This window comes from Arvicanthis niloticus, chromosome 7 (assembly GCF_011762505.2).
Source record: "Arvicanthis niloticus isolate mArvNil1 chromosome 7, mArvNil1.pat.X, whole genome shotgun sequence".
Taxonomy (NCBI): Eukaryota; Metazoa; Chordata; class Mammalia; order Rodentia; family Muridae; genus Arvicanthis; species Arvicanthis niloticus.
In genome coordinates this window covers 2,577,499-2,600,911 of record NC_047664.1, presented here as the reverse complement: position 1 = coordinate 2,600,911, position 23,413 = coordinate 2,577,499, and the positions used below count along the sequence as shown (strand labels likewise).

Here is a 23,413-nt window from a genome sequence, read left to right as displayed (position 1 = left end):
GCCCGCAAATACTACTTTTGGTTATGTTGTGGGTCGAACTCTGGCCTCAAGTGTGCTAAGCATGTACCATACCGATTAACACCTTAGTCACCGTGTTTGCTTCAAAATAAGTGAGGAATAGAATATTGGAAAGAAAAACTAAGGATAATGTACTTATTAAATATTTAAGGACTGGAGTGATGGCTCAGTGGTTAAGAGCACCAACTGCTCTTCCAGAGGTCCTGAGTTCAGTTCCCAGCAACTACATGGTGGCTCACAACCATCGTAATGGGATCCGATGTCCTCTTCTGGTATGTCTGAAGACAGCTACAGTGTGTGTGTGTGTGTGTGTGTGTGTGTGTGTGTGTGTGTGTGTGTGTGTGTGTGTGTATATCTTCAAAAAATATTTAAACCATTTGAATGCTGTGTTAAACTGTCCCCTTTTATGTGGGGGGAGGGCGGGGGAGGAGGAGCAACATTGGGAAAGACAGCAAAAGTAAAATAATAGGAATTCCCAGAAGTGCCTTCTGGGTTAGAGATTTTATTTTTGGAATTTGAGAATTGTTTAGAAAATGACACGCATTTTTTACAGTCTAGTCAAAGAGAACCTTGCATACTAAACGTTGAGACACCTTCAAAGGATGCAGATCTTGGACCAGTAAGATGACTTCACAGGTGATGGTGTTTGCCACCAAGCCTGATAACAGAAGTTCAATCCCTGGGATCTACATAGTGGGAGAAGATAACTGATTCCTAAAGATTTCCTCTGGTATACTGGTCCCTCTTTTCCAAGAATGTTATGGTGTGTGTTCACACAAATGCATACAATAAATTTTAAAAAATTAAAATTTCCAATTATGGATCTTACTCATAGATGAGTACTCTCCCATCTAAACCTGACTTGGAGAAAATGTTACTTCTCTACTACCTCCAAATTGTCATGTCTTAGTTGGCAGGAAAGAGCAGATGGCTGGAACAGGTCCATGGGAGTGCAGCTCTGGGTGGTGTGAAGGTTAGGGCAGTGGTAGTACATGGATGCAAAAGACAAGGCAAGAGACCTTTGCCCCATTTTTAAATCACATGAAAAGTTCAATTAAAAACTGGGGTCTGGGGAGAAGGCTCAGTGGTTAAGAGCACTGACTGCTCTTCCAGAGGTCCTGAGTTCATTTCCCAGTAACCACATGGTGGCTCACAACCATCTGTAATGGGATCCGATGCCCTCTTCAGGTGTGTCTGAAGACAGCTACAGTGAACTTTAATAAATCTTAAAAGAAAATGCTGTGTGTAGTGATCTATACTGGCCATGTTTGTACTGGCAGAGCCGAAGCAGAATTATATATAATACACTAATATACTAGGAATATTGTGTGGCAAATAAATATGTTCTTTCCCTTCAATTAGTAGAGGGTTTGCATCCTTCAATTTGAGATGGTGTGATAAGTGACGTTACCTAGGGGCACCACACAACCTAAGCTTAAGGGTCCAGTACAATAAGAGATAATAATAATAAGTTAATGCTTCCTGTTTTTGTCCCTATTGACTGCTGAAAAGCAGATTTTGCTTTTATGTTTTCCAAAGTACTATACTTAGTACTTTGCATTTTTTATTATCATTGCTTTGCCTATGCTGGAAGAGGCATGTCTGCAGAGGATAGCTATTCATTGCTCTTCCCTTTGGAAACAGTTGCATGTGATATAATAAATGGGCCCGCTGCATATTTTATAGGTTCTTTTCTATTCCTTGTCTACCTGATATATCCAATCTCTGGCTGAGGGTAGCTATAAATGTGGTCCAACAAAATAAAGCTACTGAAAACATGAATTTTTGGGTGAGGTGAAGGTGGGTGTAAGCTCTGTTTCAGCTTTCAAGTGTAATGCTGTAGACAGTGTCTATGGTAGAATGTCCAGAGGCTGGGCACTCTGTAAGTTACTGTTTTCTCCTTTGTTGTTGGCGAAGGAATATTTGCCAGCAGTTTAAAAATGTCCTGGGTTAACAAGATAGTTCAGTTGGGAGAGGTACTTATAGGCCTGGTAACTAGAGTTATGACAACCAAAAAAATTTCTTTTTAAATCCTGTTCCTTTTATATTTAAGAATTTAAATACAGGCTCGGGAGATGCCTCCGTGGTAAAGTACATTGGCTGTTCTTTTAGAGCATCCTCAGTTCAGCTTCCAGCACCCACATGTGGCACACAGACACTGCTAACTCCTGGAGGATTCGACTCTCTCTCCTGGTCAGCTGTTGTGGCCCTCTCCGCTCCACGCTTGGCGGCCACTGTTTCCTGGCCCAAGCTGCCGCTCCGGTCTGTGGGTCAGGGTCAGAGAGAGAGAGAGAGAGAGAGAGAGAGAGAGAGAGAGAGGAGAGAGAGGGATTAAGGGGAAGAGACGCAAAGAATGGAGACAAGACAGAGGTTCTGATCAAGTCTCTTTTATTGAAGAGAAATCTGGAGTATTTATAGGCTTTTGCCACGTGCCTTGTAGGTGCATGGATATCACATGCCTTACAGGTGTTGATATGATGTAAGCCTTACAGGCGTGGATACCACATGCACCTTATAGGCATGTATGGCATGGATAGCATGTGGATAGCAAGTGAATTGCATGCCTTGCAGGTGTGGCTACCACGTGTGTCTTACAGGCATGTAAGGCATGGATAGCATGTGAACCGCATGCCTTGCAGGCGTGGCTACCACGTGTGCCCTTGCAGCTGGGGGCAGTAAACAGCAAAACAAAATATGTGGGATATCAGAGTGTGCTTCAGCTCTTGTAGGCTGTTGAAAAACAAGTCTCATGTCAGGGTATATGGCTCAAGATGGCTGCAAAGCTGATAGCCGCTTTCTGCTAAAGTCGGCTCCCAACAGTCAGCCACATGTACACTGTACACATGTAGTGTGCACAGAAATACATGCAAACAGAACACTCATACATTTTAAAAAGGGAATTTCCAGGGTTGTCACTGCCAAACTTGATCTGAGTTCAGTACCTAGTACTGACATGGTGGGAAGAGAGAACGGACTTCATCTTTCTAACTTCCAAATATGCAAGTGTGCTGTGTCACACTGGAGCCCACCCACCCTCTCCCTACAAAATAATGAAACAATTTACATTTTTGTATTAGATATTAAGTATTTATGTTTATATATCTCAACTCTGAGTTCTTTACAGCTAAAACTTTGCAGGTGAAGGAGTCACTTATCTGTTGCGGCCTGCTCTGCTCTGCCTGGCTAGCGACAAAAGACTTAACAATGCCTGAATAGTTACTATAACAAAAATGTTGCGACCTGCTCCGCTCTGCCTGGCTTGGCCTCCCAAGTGCTGGGATTAAAGGCGTGTGTCACCACTGCTCAGCCCAAACTGCCGCTCTGGTCTTAAGGTCAGGGTCTAGAGAGAGAGAGTAGGGATAAGGGGAAGAGACGCACAGAATGGAGACAAGACAGAGGTTCTGATCAAGTCTCTTTTATTGAAGGGAAATCTGGGGTATTTATACACTTTTGTCACGTGCATTGTAGGCACGTGGATATGATGTAAACCTTACAGGCATGGATAGCACGTGCACCGTGTGCCTTGCAGGCATAGATACCATGTGCACCTTGCAGGCATATACGGCGTGTGAATAGCTGCTTTCTAGCCGCTTTCTGCTAAAAGTCGACTCCCAACACTTATCCCAATTTTTAAAAATGTCCTTTTACCTGTTGCGCCATAATTGCCGAAAATTCACACCTTTTAAAAAACTGGAGAGATGGCTCAGTGGTTAAGAGCACTGAATGCTTTTCCAGAGGTCCTGAGTTCAACTCCCAGCAGACACATGGTGGCTCACACCCATCTGTCATGGGATCTGATGCTTTCTGGTGTGTCTCAAGACAGCAACAGTGTATGAGCATACATGAATATAAATAAATTAAAAAGTAAAAGCCAACAACTAAAAAGTGGAGGTAATAGACCTGTGGAGTCACAGGATGAGAACCACAATATTTGGAAACACATCGTTCTTCCCATATCAATGCTCTGATCACTTAAAAAACATCTCTAGGTGATGGTGCCCGCCACATTTATGGTGTGCCCACTTATTACCAGAGGTTACATAAATACAAAACATATGTGAGTTTTTCACAAAGTTAAATGCTTTGAGGCTCATTCAAGTTGTTGCCAAGTATCAGTATGGTTTTCCTGGCTCCGATATTTGGAAAGTGCTTGCCCCACACATGCAAGGCCCTGGATTCTATCCCCAACAGTAAAGGGGAGATTTCCCCCACCTTTAGCAGAATAATTTGAGTAATAATTTCATGAGACAGATTACTGACATTTATTTATTTGTTGATACTCTGTTATTATAAAGTGGCTTTGTGCATTTGTGTGGGATTTTTATTTAAATATTTTTGTTTCTCATGAATAAATGCTCAGTAGGGCAAATGTTAGGAGATATGTGTGTGTGTGTGTGTATAAATATATATTATATATGTTGTTATATATTTTCTCCCTCTGTGGTTTTGTAAAGGCCAGAGGACAACTTTGCTTAGTTCTTTCCTTCCACGGTGTCTCTCATCGGGATTGAACTCAGTTTGTCAGGTTTGCCAACAGAGGCCTTTACCAACTCAGAGCCACCTGCTAGCTCTGTGTTGCTGCTGTTGTTCTTAAAATTATTATTATTTAGACAGTTCTGATGTAATCCTGACTGTCCTGGAACTTGAAAAGTAGATCTGACAGGCCTTGATCTCAGAGATCTGCCTATCCTCCTATCCTGCCTCCTGAGTGCTGGGATTAAAAATGGCAGCCATACCTTCCCCCTTATTAGTTTTTTTTTTTTTTCTTAAAGAAATTTAGGGGTCCTAGAGAGATGACTCAGCTGTTAAGAGTTGTTGTGGTTATTATTTCAGAATACCTGGATTTAGTTCTCAGCACCAGCTTGGTGGTTCTCAACCATGTACAGCTCCTCGTTTCAGGGGATTCAATGCCCACTTCTGGTATCTGCTGGTATTGCATGTATGTGGTGCATATAAATGATAAATGTAGACTCAGGTGCAGACATACCAGCCTGGTCTACAGAGCTAGTGCCAGGACACCCAGGACTACACAGAGAAATCCTGTCTTGAAAGGCCCAAAACAAATAAACAGCAAAACACCCCCCCCCACCCCAAACCAAACCAAAATGCTCAGGAATATTTTCCAAAGTGGTTACCTTTTAAATTCCACTAGCAGTATGGTAATGATTCAATTTCTCTTCCATATTGTCAAATACATTTTAAAATGTATCTTTGAACCTCTAGATTTCAGCTTCCATCGACAAATGGCATTACTATGGCTTTTTGTTTTTCTTTAAATCAAAAGTAGAAAGGTTCGGTTTTTTTTTTTTTTTAAAGATTTATGTATTTATTATGTATATAGTGTTTGGCCTATATGTATCCCTGCAGGCCAGAAAAGGGTACTAGATCTCATTATAGATGGTTATGTGGTTGCTGGGAATTGAACTCAGGACCTCTGGACAAACAGACCGTGCTCTTAACCTCTGAGCCATCTCTCCAGTACCAAAAGGTTAGGTTTTGATGGGTGTGGTGGCATATGCTTTTAATCCCAGCACTCCTGAGGTGGAGGCAGTTAGGTCTGAGTTCCAGGCCGGCCAGTAACCACCCCCCCTCTTTTTCAATGATTTATTTATTTTTATTTTATGTGCATTGGTGTTTCACCTGCATGTGTGTCTGTGTGAAGATGTCAGATCCCCTGGAACCAGAGTTACAGGGAATTGAACCCAGGTCAATTCTTTAACCCAGGCCAGTACTCTTTAACCATTGATCCATCTTTCCAGTCCCCGTAAACCCTTTAAAAAATGCAAATCAACATCTCCCCCTCCCCCTAGTATTAAATCTCCAGTAATAATAGACATACTGATTTGGAAAGGACATTTTCCTGGAGTCCCCATCCCCCACCAGGAAAAACTATATAGGCTGCTAGAAGGGGGAGAGTGGGCCACTCCCAGGGACAAGCCCCTCTATTGGTTATTTAAAATAATGTTTTGGACTTAATATATATGTAATATATTATATATACACATTTAATATATATATAAATATTATATATAATGTATATGTAATATATATATATATATATATGTATATTTTACATTGAATTAGGGAAGGGAAGATACAGAAGGGGGAGGTGAATTTCATCTTAATTAAAATGTATTAAAAAGTCAGGCATGGCAGTGTATGTCTTTAGTCCCAGTACTTCAGAGACAGAGGCAGGCTGATCTCTGCAGGTTTGAGGCTACCTTGGTCTATATAGTGAGTTCCAGGACAGCCAGGGCTATGCAGAGAGATCCTATCTCAATCAAAACAAACAAAACCAACCAACCAAAGTAAAAGTATTAAAATTGGTTTGGTTTACTCTAATTTTTAATGTTGGATCAGAAGTTACTTATTCTGTATTTGACTATTTCTACTCAAGCTTCCGGGGCTGGGGAAATGGCTAAGTGTTTGACTCTCCATCTGAGTTTGTGACTTTAGCACCCATACGAAAAGCTGGCTATAGCAGAGCAGCCTGTAAATCCCAACATAGACACAAGACAGGCAGGTGAAATAGCTGTCTGGAACTCACTGGCCAGCCAGTGTAGCAAATCACTGACTCCCAGGTTTAGTGAAGGACCATGGTCTCAAGGGGTGGATCAATTGAGGAATATGCCCAGTGTTGACCTCTGGCCTCTGTGTCATCTGCACACCACACACACCAAAACAACAAAAACAAGCCTTACAGAATCATGGTATAAAACCTTTGCTATTTTCTGAGTTCGAGGCCAGCCTGGTCTACAGAGTGAGCTCCAGGACATCCAGGGCTACACAGAGAAACCCTGTCTCAAAAAACCAAAAAAAAAAAAAGAAACGGAGTTAGTGTTAGCACTGGGTAATAGATTGTAACTATTCCTTTTACTGTTTCCTGGTTCTCTAAGACACAATACATGTAAGTTGGTTACATGATTTAGTAAAAGAGCAAGATTCTCACATTATCACGCTGTTGATTCTTTTGAAAAACTTAAAATAAGGTGCTGTGTTTTTTGCCTGAATGCACATGTGTGCCTGGTGTCCGTGGAAGTCAGAAGAGGTTGGAACTGGAATCATAGATGGTAGTGAACTACCACTGTAGGTGCTGGGATTGAACCCAGGTGCTTGTTGAATTTGTGAGCAACAAGTGCTCTTAACACCGAGCTATCTCAGCTCCTCATGTTTCTGATCAAAGAGCTAAAAAAAAGTATAAGGTTTTTCCTTGCGCTGAATTGTCCTTTTTAGATATGGGTTATCAGATGGCTGTCACCAGTGTACAAGTGCCTGTAACTCCAGCTACAGGGAATCTGATGCCATCTACTGGCTTCTGTAGGAACCCATACATGTAGCATATATTACGCACATACACATATGTAGGGATCCAGAACACAACTTCCTGTGTCCCCCTTTTAAATAACATTCAGATTTTGAATCTGTGCCCCTTTCCTGGCCAGGCCTTAAACATAACACTGCTTTAGCTTATGACATGAGATTTCAGAAATGTGGGAACCCAAAAGCCATGGAAGTGGAAAGGAGCCCAAAGGTTTGTGTCAGTGTGTGGAGTGTATATAGATACCATGATGGAGACAATCATTTATATGATCCCTATATAAATCATTGTATTCTTTCATATACATTTTGTGGGGTTTTGTTATTGTTGTCCTTGTTTTGAGACATAGTTTCTCTGTGTAACAGCCCTGGATGTCCTGTACTCTCCCTGTAGACCAGGCTAGCCTCAAACTCACAGAGCTCTGCCTCCCTCTGCCTCCTTAGTGCACCATTAACAACCAGCTTTTTGTTGTTTCTTTGAATTAGGGTGTCATGTAGCACAGGCTGGCTTCCAGTTATGAAGATCACTCAGTCTCTGGAGTACTGGGATTAAAGGCATACCCTACCACAGCTGCACTCCTAACAGTTATTTGTACAAATGTAGGAGTAACCTCAAAGGAGTTTTGATTTCCTAAGACCGGTTAGTTGGCTAATATTCAAGGATAACTTCTATACTGTTTTGAATAGATATTGCTTCCTGAGCTACATTCTAGGACTAAAGAATTGTAACATTTTATATATATATTTGTGTGTGTAATTTTTTGTATGTCTTCATGTGGATGCATGTGCTGTAATTTACATATGGCGGTCAGAAGACAACTTTGTGGAGTCTGATCTCTCCTTCAACCTTCACAGGGGTCCCGGGGGTGAATTACAGGGTGTCAGTGCTTTATACCGAGTACACTTCTTGGGATAAAGGAGTGAACCCAGACTTTGGGCAATTAACTGGTGGTCTTTGCTTTTCTAAATCTTAAAGACCTTTTAGGTAAAATATATGTTTGCACAATGGAGAAACCAAGTGAGTACCGTGATACAAAAACTTGAGAGCGGTGGGCTTTTGAAATGGGAAAGGAAAACAAATTTACTTAAGATTGAAAATTTTTAAGAAGCTTTAAGGAATAGACAACAATTATGATAGGTTGGTAAGATTTCTTTGATAGTAACTTTTATTAGTTGTATGGAGCTCAGTACAGTGTTGTTCATTTAAGATGTTCACAAATACAGCATATAGTGCAATTTGAGCCACACTGTATTATATTACAGAAGAAAAAAATTACATGCTAAATCAATATATTTTATAATTTCAGATAAAGAATTTTTACTGTAGGTAGAAAATTACAGGTACTTGTTTTTGCTTGTTTTTTGTTTTGTTTTATTTTGTTTTTTTTTTTTTTTTTTAAATTTTAAGACATCATAATGTTTAATGATAATGATTCCTAAGTATACTTTGATTTATATTTCAACTATGTTTTCTTCACTTATTTAGCCTGTTTTTTGCCATTCATGTAAAAGAGCACACAATCCAAATGCAACTCAGAACGATGATTTCTAAACTTCTGTTAAAATACTGTAGTAATTTATACAATTAAGAACAAGACAAAAGCCAGGCAGTGGTGGCGCACGCCTTTAATCCCAGCACTTGGGAGGCAGAGGCAGGCGGATTTCTGAGTTCGAGGCCAGCCTGGTTTACAAGAGTTCCAGGACAGCCAGGGCTACACAGAGAAACCCTGTCTTAAAAAAAAAAAAAGAAAAGAAGAGAAGAGAAGAGAAGAGAAGAGAAGAGAAGAGAAAGAAAGAAAGAAAGAAAGAAAGAAAGAAAGAAAAAAAGAAAGAGGGGAAAAAAAAAGACAAAAACCACACCAAGTGATGGCTTACTTGATTTTAGTATAATTGAGACAGTAAGGTCAAAAAACTCATATGAAGCAGAAAATACACATTTAAAAATAAACATTTTTTTTTGCTTACAATTTTACTTTTTTATGATTCATACAGGCAACACGGTTCTTAGTATCTTTTTACTTTTGTCTATAAAAATAAAATCTTTGACATTCCTAAGTTATTTGTTTCTCCAATAAAGCTACTATTACCATTTAAAATGGCAGTGAGTAGCTGAATAAGAATTCAAAAAAATCAGTGGCACAATTACATACATATAAGATGATGTAACAGATACAGTGTTAAGTAAGCAGTTAAGAGTATAGTACAGTATTACCTGTATCTAAGAGGTAGAATTCTTAATCACAGTCTTACAGAAAAGACGCAGTGGATTCTGCTTCCTCAGTTATGGTACCTATAGCTTGCTTCTCCTGTACTTAAAGTAGGGAAGAGAGGTTTTTTAGGCAATGATCTCATTGACCTCTGTTCTGCATCTATTGTAGAAGCATGGCTTATAATAAATACTGGGGCATTTTCTTGGTCAGTTATTGATCATACATAGTATTTATCTCACATTTTGAAAAGCCTCTGAATAGGGAAAAATAAATTTCTAGTCTTCTCCCCAAGGCCTGAGAAGGAGAAAAGTGTATTTCTGAACTATTCTGAGTATAAATTGTAAATGAAGTGAGTATTTCTCTGGGTATCATAATTTTGTGTGAGGTAGAGGGTAGTGCAAGATCATTAATGCATAATAAGAATTACAGCAATGAAAGTGTGTATGTATATATGGGTTCAATAGCCAGATTTGACTGTTGAGTATCTCTAATTGACAAGACATTTATTATAACACTAAAAATGAGTGTACCTTAAATTCTGTTTCATGATGAACCTAAATCACTAGTATTTAATAAGATTGTACTACAGACTGATAAACCAGAAAGGCAGATTTTTTTGTATGTATCGGCTTTTATTTCTACATTAGCTGTTTATAATTTGGGATTGTCCTAATCCTTCAAAGTCAATAAGTGACCAGAGGTAATTTTGTGAGAATTATAATAAAAACTGTAATGAATATGTATAGCCAGTGCTAAATCTTATGGTAGGATGTACATTTCATAAAATCTATCTGAACATTTGTAATAAAAACAGTAACTAGAAAATAAAATCTATGACAAATACAATTTCTTCCACGGAATTTCAGATTACCCTCCTTTGATATGATTTCTATTATAATTGGGACGGCAAGAAGAGCCCATCTGATTCCTGATATTACACTTCTCTTTAGGTAAACTTGTGGGTCTAGTGTTGTCAAGTTTATCTCATTTTTCCTCCATGTTTCTGTTGATTTTCAGACTTTAGAAAGGTGCTGTTTATTTACATTAATGTCAGATCTTTTCAGTAGTATGTCCCTCACACCTGCATTATCAATACCAACAGCTGTGCAGAAACCAACATAACACTGTTGATGTGTAATATAAAAATAATTCATCTTATCTCTAATTTAATCTTAGCTAATGTCTAGGTAGAATGCATCTTATTCATAAACATCAACTACCCTTTATATACCTTATATCAAAGACAAAAGACAAAGCCTAATTTTTATGAGGAAAGAATGCCTTCCCAGTTTTAATTATAAAAATGTTAGCTTTTGGAAATATAGACTAAGTATATAAAAACCAATACTTGTGGATAATATTTCACATTATATTTGGTTGTAAAAACATAAATATTTTTTCAGTGATATGCTTCTATTTACTCTTTTTGGAAAGATTTAGTAGAGAAAAGCTGATCTATTCAGCCCATGATTATATAATTCTCAAATGATTTATAATGTAATGTATTGGAAACTTCTTTAATTACTTTGTACCTGCCACATGTACAGAGAAAATCTAGGTAAAAGCAAACTGGTGGCATGTTTATAAACATTGTTAATTCATTTCATTCATATATGATATCAGGGAAGGATTTTTAACCTTAGGAAAATAGTTATTATGGCTTCATTCAATCAAATCTAAATTTTACATGGCATCTTGTTTTATACTTAAGTATAACTGGGTCAATAAAGTTATCTGGACATAAAGTGATGATTTTCCTTTCATATTAAATTTTACATATCTTACACTTACATACATTTTTAAAAATGTTATGGGGAATATGACTAATATCTTGACTGTAACAGTGTATTAGAATTTTCTACCTCTTTTTTTCATCATTAAGTAATCTGTGTTGAAGTTTTAAGTTCTACTTTTCCTCTTATCTTCAAACAGACTTTTCAGTGTATAAACTTGAATAGCTGACACCACCACCATGACCATCAAGTTAACTACAGACCAGAAATTGACTCTGTCAAAGTTGCTTTCTTGTATGTTTCGATCACGAGCTTCAAATGCTCTAAGCAGAGTTTGTATGTGGCCACTTTTGCTTAGTCTGGACTTGATGCTATTGATGGATTCCAGGATATCTTCTAGTTTCATCTCGAGGACATCTGTGTTAGTAATATACTTTTTCCAGTCTTCTTGTCCTTGAACCTCTTCTCCCATGTTATCCAGGATAAGTTCAAAGAAAATTACCTTCTCAGAAATGGTGCTGAATGTGTTATCAAAGCAGAACATGTAATCGCCATCTTCAGTCTCTATGCTGTATTAAAAAAGAACAGACTTTTAGTACTATGTACTTCCCATCTGGGAAACAACATGGACACATGTATTCAAATATTTTCAAGTTTCACACACTTGGAACTTACTTGGCCAATTATATGTTATGCTGATCTAATTTTTTTTTTTTTGTGGGGGGGGGTGTCTGGGAAAAATACCATTCACAGCTGAAATACATGATAAGTCATAATAAACTTTAATATTTATGCTTTAAGAAATTCTATATTAAGTCCTATTCATATGCAACTATAACCAACCAACCTACCCTTTAATTGAGATTATTCTTTAAACTGAGTTTAATTTTCTTTTTCTTTCTTTTTTTTTTTCGTTTTTTGAGACAGGGTTTCTCTGTGTAGCCCTGGCTGTCCTGGAACTGATTCTGTAGACTAGGCGGGACTCCAACTCACAGAGATCCACTTGTATCTGCTTCCCATGTGCTGGGACTAAAGGCAAACCACCACAGGCTGATGAGTGATTTTCTGAAAAGCTCTGCACCCTGTCCTTTTTGGTAGAGAAAGACTCCACAAAGGAAACTCTCTGCACGCTGCCTGCTGATGCCATTTACTGCAGCTGGCCCCACACAAAACAAACACCAGTTCTTGAAAGAATGACAAAGTACTACCTACTCTTCAGTTAAGTACTAACTACTCATCAGTTAACTACTCCACAAGAGACTGGAGAACACTAACAAATTCATCTAAAACCAGCGCAGACATGCTGGCATGCTGGTATGTTTACAGGATTAAAAAAAATCTATAGCACGCCGGGTAATAGTGGCGCAGGCCTTTGATTCCAGTACCTGGGAGTCAAAGGTGGGTGAGCTCTAGGACAGTCATGGATACAGAGAGACCCTGTCTCAACACAAACAAACAAGTCCCCAAACTGCTAAGGGGTTGCTCACTGATGGATCCTTTGACCAGCAATACTTCGTTACAGTGTTTAGGCTTTACTGCTGTGCCCTTCTAATCACTACTTTAAGGGAGGCTGCAGTGAAGTTACTGAACCTGACCACTCTATGGGTGCAAAGTAAAGTCTATTCAAATTGCCAAGGCTGTCCTGTGAGAGTGGAGAGGGGCCAGAGGGAATCAGAATGGCAGGAGTCTTGCCAGTCATAAGGGGTATGTTGCAGGGGAGGTAGGTGAGTTGGCTGGAACAGTTCAGGGACTAGTGTGGAGCTTTCCTCTGCTGGAGGCTTGTTTGAGTTAAAGGGAACTAGATGCCCTTTCAGAAGGGAAGGTAGTTGGCTGTAGTTGGGGTTGGGGGTGCAGATAGGGAAGTAATGGCTTTTCCTTGACAAACAGGAACCACTTTTGCAAGGAATGCTGATATAAGTAGCAGTCCTGTTTACCCAGTCAGAGTCCAGCCTGAGCTTAGCCTAGACCTCAACCCATGACATTGTCAGCTTGGGACTTTTGGGGGGCACTTTGCACCTAATAACTACTCTCTGCATTTTCTTACCAACACAGTTTTATGATTATTGCCATGTAATGACAACTATTGATCTGATTCATCCCCCACTCCCTAAGTTAACACTAGAAAAGTACACACCATGTAAACCAGGCTTGGCCAGCCTCTGCTTCCTTCAGAGTGCTGTGATTAAAGGCTGGTTTGAGTGAAAATGGCCCCAAAAAGTTCACAGGGAGTGGCGTTATTAAGAGGTGTGTCCTTATTGGAGGAAGTGTGGCAGTGAGTGTAGTCTTTGAGCTTTCAAATGTTCAAGTGTCCAGTGCCTCTCTCTTCCTGCTGCCTGCCGATCCAAATGTGGAACGATCAGCTCCTCTGCAGCACCCTGTCTGCCTTCCTGCTGCTCTTCTTTCTGCCAACACAATAAATGGACTAACCCTCTGAACCTGTAAGCTAGCCCCAATTAAATATTTTCCTTTATAAGAGTTGCTGTGGTCATGGTATCTCTTTACACCATTAAAAACCTAAAGACAGTAACCATAAACTGAAATTTTTGAAATTAAAAAATAAACCTTATTTCCTTTAAGTTGACTTTCTTAGATACTTTGTCATAGCCAGAACAAATACTGGTGAATAAATTCATTTTAAAATAGAAAGAAATGATTATTTCTTGAGAAAAACTTTCTATCATACTCAATATATATCAACAAATGTATTGACTTTTATGATAACTATAAAACTAGTTGATGACTTCTGAAGGACAGCATTCATTCAAGAGTGTCTAACCTGTACCTCATAGGCTGCCCGTGCCACAGGATGATTATGAATGTAGCTCAAAACAGTAAAACTTGCTAAAAATATGAGATTTTTTTTTGTAATTTCTTTTTTATAACTTAATTTGTGCAGCTCTTGAGTGTAAACTCTAGAGATTGTATTATAGTGTCAAAGGGTTAGACACACCTGAATGTATTCCAAGGGGGTATGATACTGATCCAAAAAGGGCAAGATGTATCAGCAGGTGGATCTCTCTGAGTTCAAGGACAGACTGGTCTACAGAGTGACTTTCTGGACAGCCAAGGCTATGCAGAAAAACCCTATCTCAGAAAAAAACCAAAACCAAAAAAAGCTGGACATCATGTGAACACCTTTAATTCTAGCATCCATGAGGCAGAGGTAAGCAGATTGCTGAGTTCCAATCCAATCAGTTACATGACTGAGATCCTGTCTCAAAAACAAACAAAGCCAAACTATTTTTTTCTTAGCCAAGAAGGCGGATATAAGATGCCACAATAGATTAACTAAAGCAAAGGGAAAAATTAGCTGGGTGTGGTGTTCTTGGTGGTAGACACCGATGATCAGAGCCACTGGGGAGGCTAAGGCAGAAGGATTCCCTGATTCCATGAAATAGCATAACAGACTGTAGTGACAAACTGGAAATGAGGACATTTGGAAACATGCCTGTTTAGAGTCATATAGCTATGGGTGTGCTGATGTGCTGGTCCTCTCTTCCTTTCACCAGAGTCAGCTAAACCAACTCCAGGGATACTACCTGGGCATGGTGGCATGCACCTGTCATACTAGCACTCAGGAGTCCAAGTCAGCTTGCCCCACCCTCCAGTGTCTCAATCAACTTACGTATGAACACCATCTGATTTTCTTTGTTCAAAAACTAAGGTTCTGCCCTCTGGAGAGGCAAGGTGGAAATCAATATCTAATTCTCCTCCATCTAAAACCTATAGAAGAGAAAAATATACATTACAAACTTTGAAAATAGATAGTTCTATAAAATAAACCATTTGATGTACAGATTTTTAAAAGATTTTACCTATGTATTTATTGGACACAGGGTCTCTTTATGTGGTCCTGGCTGTCTTGGGACTCACTGTGTAAACCAGGCTTGGCCTGCCTCTGCTTCCTTCAGAGTGCTGGGATGGAAGGCATGCATCCCCATGCCTCACCTTTAAAAGACGTGTGCGTGGAGGCCAGAGGTTGACAAACTGCATTGTGCTCCGAATTACTTTTTAAGATAGGGTCTCATTACATAGCCCAGGCTAGGGTCTCATTACATAGCCCAGGCTAGGGTCTCATTACATAGCCCAGGCTAGCCTTAGCTTGTCATCTTCCTCCTTTAGCATCCTGAGTATTTAGAATTATCAGCATATGGCACCATGCTTGCTTACAAGGCGGGTTTTGATTAAAAAAATTTCTTACCTAGGCTCTATCACTAAACCCACAGCTGGTTTCCCTGTGTCTCCTTTTTCTTCCTTTAAATCTGCCTTTCATAGTCTATCTACCTCTCTGCTTAAATCTCACATGTCCTTGCCCCCCCCCCAAGGGAAAGGTATTTATTATAAAACACATTCATGCCCCCTCTCTGTTGCCTGTCGGTGTCCTCACCTCCTTCCTTTGCTGCTCCCACCCTAAGACCTCACAGTCTTCAAAGCTAATAAAAACTCAGTCAGTCCTTATAGTACACTTCTGAACACTCAAATTATACATCCTAAAATCACAACATCTACTCAATCCTTCCCTTTTCTAAAACTGGTCTCATTCCTTGCATTCTTATCTCATTTTCATATTTATTTTTATTTTCTCTGACAACCCTATTCTCTGAAAACTAAGAAATGATTATACTCTAATAATATGTAATCCTGCTTTATTCAAATTACCTGTAGGATATGACGATTCATCCTGTAATACCTGTCCTCAGGGGCTGAGAAGGACTCTTGTGAAGATCTGAGGCTAGCCTGGGCTAAATACTGAATTCAAAGCCATGGGATACATAGTGAAACCTTGTCTTAAAAAAACAGAGCAACCAACCAACTAGCCAACCACAATCTACCAAAACCCCTCAAACTCAAAGCCTGCCTATGAACCTCCCAAACTTCTGAGAACCAGGTTTCTCTTAAACTGTTTCTCCTCCCGGCAGAATTCCTTGCATACGTTAATTGTTCAGTAAATGCTAAACTTTTGCTCACAAGTGGAAATCAAGAAATATTAACCTGTAACCTCAGTTTTGCTAAGATTTTGTATATTATGACTTTAGATATTTCCTGTAATTACTGTAAACTTCTATAAATAATCCCAAAGGTTCCTCACATAAAAATTCTACATAAGATTAAAAAAAATTTAGTAATAAGAGTATTCTGCTGATACTAAAAAGAAAACAATAACACCGGAAGAAAGCTGAGAAAGTTTAACGGAAGACAGGTCATAAAGTTTTAATACACTATTATCTTATTTGATTTCAAAGTGATGGATATACACCCGGGATGATAATGTACCACTAAATACAGCAACAGTTCATTTCAACACATTTCAAAATCTGACTTAGAGATCTTCGCATGGACACAAGTCAATACTTCCTCCAAACTCCCAAGACAGGGTTTCACTTATGCAGCCTTGACTGTACAGAGATCCACCTGCCTCTGCCTCCCGAGTGCTGGGATTAGAGACATGTGCCACCATTGCCCAGCCACAATTCAAAACATCGTGACTATTTTATAATATTGAAATTTGTCATCACTTTGTTCAATAATAAAGAACGTCTATCAACCTCTTATTGCGAACTTCTCCGAACTGTAGTGTATGTAAACTAGCTTGAAATGGCATGCGGGAACTAAGAAACAAAGAGTAATGCCACTGACGTCACCAATGCTGGCCTCTTTCCGACCAGAGGAAAGGGAAGAGGGAGAGTAAGTATCAATTTTAGGACTGGCCAAACTAGTGAGTTCCAGGCTCCCAGGAGCCCCGCCTAGTACGCCTGCGCTGAGCAGGTCAGCTTCCCAGGAGACCTTCCTCGGATTCACCTCGGTCGCCGTCCGCAAGTTTTCCGAGCTCGTGAGGCGACCATGTGGTGCGGCCCGGCCCAAGGAAGGCCAGCTCATCCCCACACTTACTTGGTACTCGATCTCCAACGACGCCTTCAGGGGCATGGGCTGGTAGAAGCACTCCTTCCGGCCCGCCGGCAGCGTGAAGGTGAAGTCACTGTCCAGAGAGGGTGTGAAGCCGGCCGCCCCGCGCAGCACCGCTGCGGGCAGAGCGGACAGGAGCAGCACCGGGAATGGCAGCCACATCCTGCCGCCCATCCCTGTCGCTCTCAGACTGGACGCGTATAGGGAGGTGCGTGGTGCTGGCGCCTCGGCTTTGAAATCCCGATCACGGGGAACTGCAGGCAGCGGCGCAGCTCACGCTCTCTTGGAAGGTGGAAGCACAGTCGTCCACTGGGCTGGGCGAGGGCGGGGCCAGCGGGCCCTTTCTACTCCTTTCTGGGTTTCGCATCCTTCCTTCACCCAGGACTTTGTGGTTTCGGCTCACACAGGCCAATCAACGTTGGCGAAGGTAACGATGGGAAATGTAGTCCCGACGTGACCTCGGCGCGCCGCCCATTCGCGCGTCCAGCCTCATTTCCCGGCATGCCCTGCGTCCAGCGTCGCGTTTGCGGGGCCCGCGTGGGGGCGGGGTTGCAGCCTGGGAGGCGGGTCCCAACGGCTGACGCGGCGGTTCGAACTCGGCGCCTCGGAGGTTCGCTGGTTCTTCTCTTCGAGAGTCAGAGGCTTCTACGTCGTGGGCTGCGAGAGTGTCCCAGGCTTCCGAGCTCAGAGGAGCCTCGCGGTGCGCCGTGGTCTGGGGACGCTAACCCCGACTGCGATCTGGGTGGTGAGCAAATGCCTCCTGGTTGGAAACGGGCTTTCCTGAGGGGCTTGTTTCTCTTGGGATAATCGACCTGCGCCTGGCCTGCGTGTGAGGCGTTTTATTCACAATTTAATTATAAGCAGAATACGCTTATTATTAAATCTTGTGAGAAAGGAGGATGCCAAATTTTGCTCTCCTCCCTACAGACATATGGAGGACCTCTTTCTTGAAATAAAATACTGTATAAAACCATGTACTCTTTCTCAAGCGGAAAAATCCTGTGGCAGGATTTTTGTAGAGTGCTTGTCCTTCACTCGATGGATGTGCGTGTGTACACCTATAACGCATGTTTTCACTAGACTTGAAGATACTGTTGTCAGGGCCGCCCTGTAGGTAAGATGATCAGCCTTTCTATGTGCACATACGGTAAACGGCCCAGGAAAATGAGATGTTTAAATACCAGACGTATTCATTCAGAACGGCTAGAAAATTCTTACGTGAAAATGCAGAAATTGCTGAACGTAAAAAACCTGACTTACATGGTGTTCTGCAGTACTGAACAGCATTTTTTAGTCTAAAGTTTCTTCTTTTTTTCTCTCCTCCATTATCCTGTATGATGCTAGTGATGTTGAACAGATGCGAAGTAGTGTGGGGACCTGGGAAAGTCTTCGAACTTAAGCGGAAGCAAATTTGTTAAAAAGAAAACCGGAAACAGGGTAGAAACATTTATATCTACAAAATATCTCATTTAATTTTAGGCGTCAACTTTGTCCAATAAGGTGAGAGTTGTTTTGTTTTTTTTGTTTTTTGTTTTGTTTTTTTTTCAATCCACCCTACTCCTGAGAAATTTTGAGTGGGAAATTAATGTACCTAAACCTATTTTACCTGAATTGGAGAGGCAGAAGGCACTTTATATTCATTTATCCATTGAAAATATTGAGCTTTCCTAAGTGCATTACACTCTTGAACATGATATATGGGAATTACAATATTTGTAACCCAAATTTTATGAAGGGCAATGAAAGAGGTGCTACAGTGAAAAAAGTTGAATGGAATATGAGAGAGAAGTGAAATTGTAAGATTATGCAGGAAGTTCAATAGTAGGAGTGGACATTCTAAAACCTTTTAGTTTTTATTTTAGTAATTACAATAATAAAGCATCCTTTGCTCTTAAGTATATTAATTTTACTCTGTGTCTGTGGGTGTTTGGGATCCTCTGAAACTGGAGTTATAGACAAGCGTAAGCCACCATGTGGGGGCTGAGAAGATCAATAGCAACTCTTTGAAAGAGCAGTGCCTTTAAGATCTTGCAGACCAGGCTGGCCTTGAGCTCACAGAACCTCACTTACCTCTACCTCTCAAGTGCTAGGATTAAAGGAATGGTAACCATATCCACTCTTTACATGTCATTTTGATCTGTGATTATGACTTGTGAGTGCTGTTAAATTTTACAACCACTGTGCATGGGAGGAGATAACTTACCTGGTAATAATAGCTATTAAGAATTTATGGAGGGTTGTAACATCAAATGCCCAGGGCTTATAAAGTTAAATTCTAACATCTCATATTGAAGTTAATTAGAAAAGTATACCTTGATTCAAATCTCAGATTGACCCTCTAAAATTTGTGTGACTTTGAGCAAATTCATCTAATAACACACATCGTATGTGTGTGTATGTGTGTGTATGTGTGTGTGCACACGCATATGAGTGTCATGACTGTGGAGGTCAATGGACAACTTGTGGGAGTCTGTTCTCTCCTTTGATCTGTTGATCTTGAGGAACACACTCGATTCTCAGTCTTGGTGCCAAGCACAGTTTTTTCAATTTTATTGCTGTGAGATTATTTTAATTTATACCATAAAATCTTCAGGCTAACTCCAAGAAGTATCTTTCTATTTTTTGTTAAGGAAATGGAATCTAGTTCATCAGACTACTACACTAAAGACAACGACAATGAGGAGGAAAGTTTGCTTGCAAACGTTGCTTCATTAAGACATGAACTCAAAATAACAGAATGGAGTTTGCACAATTTAGGGGAAGAGTTATCCAGGCAAGGAAATAAAATCACATGTATAAATTGTAAAGTATTTATAAATGTAAAATGATTAGATTTTATTATGTTAAGTTTGGTATTCCCTGGGCCAAGACATAACTTTCTGTACTTTTTAAATCAATTCAGTTAGTGAAAATGGAAATATTAACATTTACATATTAAGAAAACATCTTTAATTTATCAGGAAGCAGTATACAATGTATACTGATTACTTATCTTTCATTATTGTGGCTGCTTTTTTTGTTCCTGAAGTAAAGAGATTCATGAAATATATAGCTAATGTAAACTAATTATGATTTACTGAAAGTGTATTGGAAGCACAGTCTTATGTTCATAACTTTAGATCTAATTTCTGATAATTATATGTAGAAATTTGTGGTAAAAACTGTCAGAACTGAAATGTAGTTTTCCTTTCTTCTGTAGTGTTAGTCCAAGTGAAAATTCTGATTATGTCTGCAATCCTTCAAGATCTGAAAGGCTTATTTTGGAAGAACTCACCCAACCTAGACTCCTGGGACGTTTGATTTACCCACCTTATAAGAAAGTTTGTAAAACATCTGATAGTACTGATTATCAAAAGAAACCAAGAGATCAGGTTATTATTTTTAGATCTGATTATTTAAAATAGTTTTCCTTTGTATGTCTTGTGTTTTTACATTATTATAATCTTTTACTATAGTTGTTGCAAATGAAATATAGTTGTTCTTTTTAAATATATGTGGATGAATGTTTCACCTGCAATTATGATGTAGAGGTCAGAAAAATGTGTTGGATTTCCTGAAACCTGAGTTTAATGTCCCAAGTTCTGGGCAGTAAGTTCCAGTTATAAGTTTCTATATGAATGTTAGAAATTGAACCCAGGTCCTTGAGAAAAGCAACTAGTGCACTTAATTGCTGAGCCACCTACCCAGCTCCATAATTATTCCTGTCTGAGGCCAGCTCTGGTAGTTCTTCTGGTTCTGTCTTGAAGGTAGCTGAGGTGGGGGTAAGACTAGGTCTTGCAAGCTATTTAGGGTTGCTTTTTAATAATAAAACATTTACCTATCTTAAGTCTAAGTTACTTTGTAGTGGTAGGTGACCTAGGTGACCTGCCTGTCTGAGTTCCTCTGAGGCCAGAAATTGCAGTCTCTGGAGTTTAGCATCTCGTGGGAAAACAGTGGGGGATTAAACAAAGAATTAATTGGTAGGACTATTTTTCTCTTGCCCAGAAGCCTTGCCTCTGCTTGTCAGGCTATAGAGAGGTTTGGAGCAATAAACTTTGATTGAACCAGGAGAAGAAAGTTATGCCCCCAGAAGGAAAAACTTTTACACAAGCAAATATGCATAAACTCACATAAATTCATATATAAGTTCATGCATATACATTTATACATCTTCATACATTCCTGTTGGGGCCAGCTACATACTTATGTCATAATTACATACTCACACACATAATTAAGAAATCATCTATTTGTCTATGTAGCATCACTACAAGACAGTACTTCTTCATTGTTCTGCAGAGGTCTACTCAAAAGGGTGGGCTAATGCCTACTGATTATTATATATATTTAATAATAACAGGAAAAACATATTAACAGGAATCTTTCCTCAAATGTAATCTCTTTGGCCTTGCCTAGAAGAGTAAATCCATCATGGCTTTATAGTTCACAGTGAAACCATCACAAGATTACCTGCTAGTTTTTAGCTTTTCTTAGATGGTTCCTGACATGTTCCTTTTATAGTCTAACTTTTTATGCAATGAAAATTCCATAGTTAAGAGAAATACTATAAATTTCTCAATATATTCATTATGTAAAATTGCTAATGTATATTATATAAATTAAAAAAGTAAAATATGTTAGTTTATTTTTATAAAGAAGAAATGCAAGTGAGTAATTATTTATTTGTGTTTGGAATCACTAGAAAACCAAATTATAAAGTTATAGTAAATATTCCGGCATGGTGGTAGCTTATGCCTATAATCTTAACACTTAGGAGACTGAGGTAGGAGAATTCCAGGGTAGCCTGGCCTGAAACTTTTTATCAAACAAACAAACCAACAAAAAGGCTGAAGGTTTAGCTCAGTTGGTAGAGTTCTTGCTTAGCATGGTGCTTGGGTTTGACTTTGAGTACTTCATAAATTGGGCATAGTGACTTTGTCCAATAACCCCAGCACTGAAGAGGTAGAAGTAAGAGGATCATAAGTCCACAGGTATCCTTAGGTATCCTTGCTTATGTAGGGTAGAGGGAGTGTGAGGTCAGTCTGGATTAGAGACTGTCTGAACAAATAGCTAAGGTTAATGTATAAAACAGCTACTAAAGATGGCAGGATATATATTTTTTTCCTTTTAAAGACTGGGTTTCTCTGTGTAACAGAGAAAGTTCCTGGATGGAACTTGTTTTGTAGACTAGGCTGGCTTTGGAACTCAAAGAGATCCTTCTGCCTCTGCCTCAGCAGTGTTGGGATTAAGGATGTCCACCTTGGCCACCATTCCTGGCCAAGGATATGTTTTTGTATGCTTTTATTTTATTAGCTTGACTTTATAGTTTATACATATACATTTCTCAAAAAATTGAAAATAACTCACAAAATTAAGATATTTTATATATTATGTTATAAAATTAACAGCATCATACAAATATATGCATAAGTTAAAGGATGTTTGTCTCATTGTTGCTTGGCTTATGGATTCCTTCCATACACTTTTACATACAGTATAATTGTGAATATCTTTAGGAGGAATACAAAGGCATCTATCATATTTATATTCAGCAGTGATATTGTGAGTTGACTTACCGAGAAATACCCTAGCTTAATAAAGTGGACCACTCTTTCCAGTATGTACTTAACTTGTACTCTATGAGTGGGAAAGAATGCCTCACAGAATACTCCCTAATGCTGATTGTCCTGAGTTGTTCAATAATTTTAATGGCAATCACTGCTTTTTTCTATTAATTATATATACACATCAAATATATATAATGTACAGTGTTTTTTCTTTATTTTCAGGTGTCTTTTCCATCTGCTTCTGTGGATCAAGAGGTTAAAAGTCTTCGAGAGAGACTTCATAAACTTAGACAACAGAATGCCTGTCTGGTCACACAGAATCATTCCTTAATGACTAAAATAGAGTCTGTCCACTTTGAATTGACACAATCAAAAGCAAAAGTATGTCTCTTGATGTGTTGAGAATATTTGTAATATTTTATGATTTATAATTTGAAAATATTTATATTGCCTGTCTAGTGAGTAGAAATTATTATACTCTAGTTGAATATTGACAAGCAATAGAATCATTATATATCTGAAGGTAATTTAGGAAACTTTTAATTAATTTTTGCATTTAGATAGATCAGCTTTTTAAAATTTTTTGTTGGAAACTTAAAAAGTGGAAAAAGAAGGGACTGGAAAGATGGCTTAGAGGTTAGAGAGCACTTGCTCTTTTTTCTAGCACCTGCATAATGGCTCACAA

At 39.2% G+C, this 23,413-nt stretch overlaps 2 protein-coding genes across 6 annotated transcripts in view; one reads left to right on the top strand and one right to left on the bottom strand.

Moving 5' to 3' along the window:
* Positions 1-8,478: 8,478 nt before the first annotated feature.
* On the bottom strand, positions 8,479-17,702 carry Tmed5 (transmembrane p24 trafficking protein 5). Its single transcript, XM_034509276.2, has 3 exons — positions 17,168-17,702; positions 14,904-15,001; positions 8,479-11,847 (listed from the first exon to the last, which is right to left on the bottom strand). The coding sequence occupies exons 1-3, from the start codon at positions 17,354-17,356 to the stop codon at positions 11,445-11,447; spliced, it is 690 nt and encodes a 229-aa protein (XP_034365167.1). The 5' UTR covers positions 17,357-17,702; the 3' UTR covers positions 8,479-11,444.
* Positions 17,703-17,955: 253 nt separating this feature from the next.
* The window catches only part of Ccdc18 (coiled-coil domain containing 18), a 96,412-nt gene continuing 90,954 nt past the window's right edge, over positions 17,956-23,413 (top strand). For 2 of the 5 annotated variants that reach the window (XM_076937774.1, XM_076937775.1), the window contains exons 1-5: positions 17,956-18,296; positions 18,527-18,682; positions 19,813-19,955; positions 20,382-20,553; positions 22,951-23,109. In XM_076937774.1, coding sequence (XP_076793889.1) covers positions 19,816-19,955; positions 20,382-20,553; positions 22,951-23,109 — 471 coding nt within the window. In that variant the 5' untranslated portion in view covers positions 17,956-18,296; positions 18,527-18,682; positions 19,813-19,815. Of the gene's footprint in view, positions 18,297-18,526; positions 18,683-19,812; positions 19,956-20,381; positions 20,554-22,950; positions 23,110-23,413 lie in introns of those variants that run through there. The other 3 variants (XM_034509275.2, XM_076937773.1, XM_076937776.1) reach the window with 2 other exon arrangements.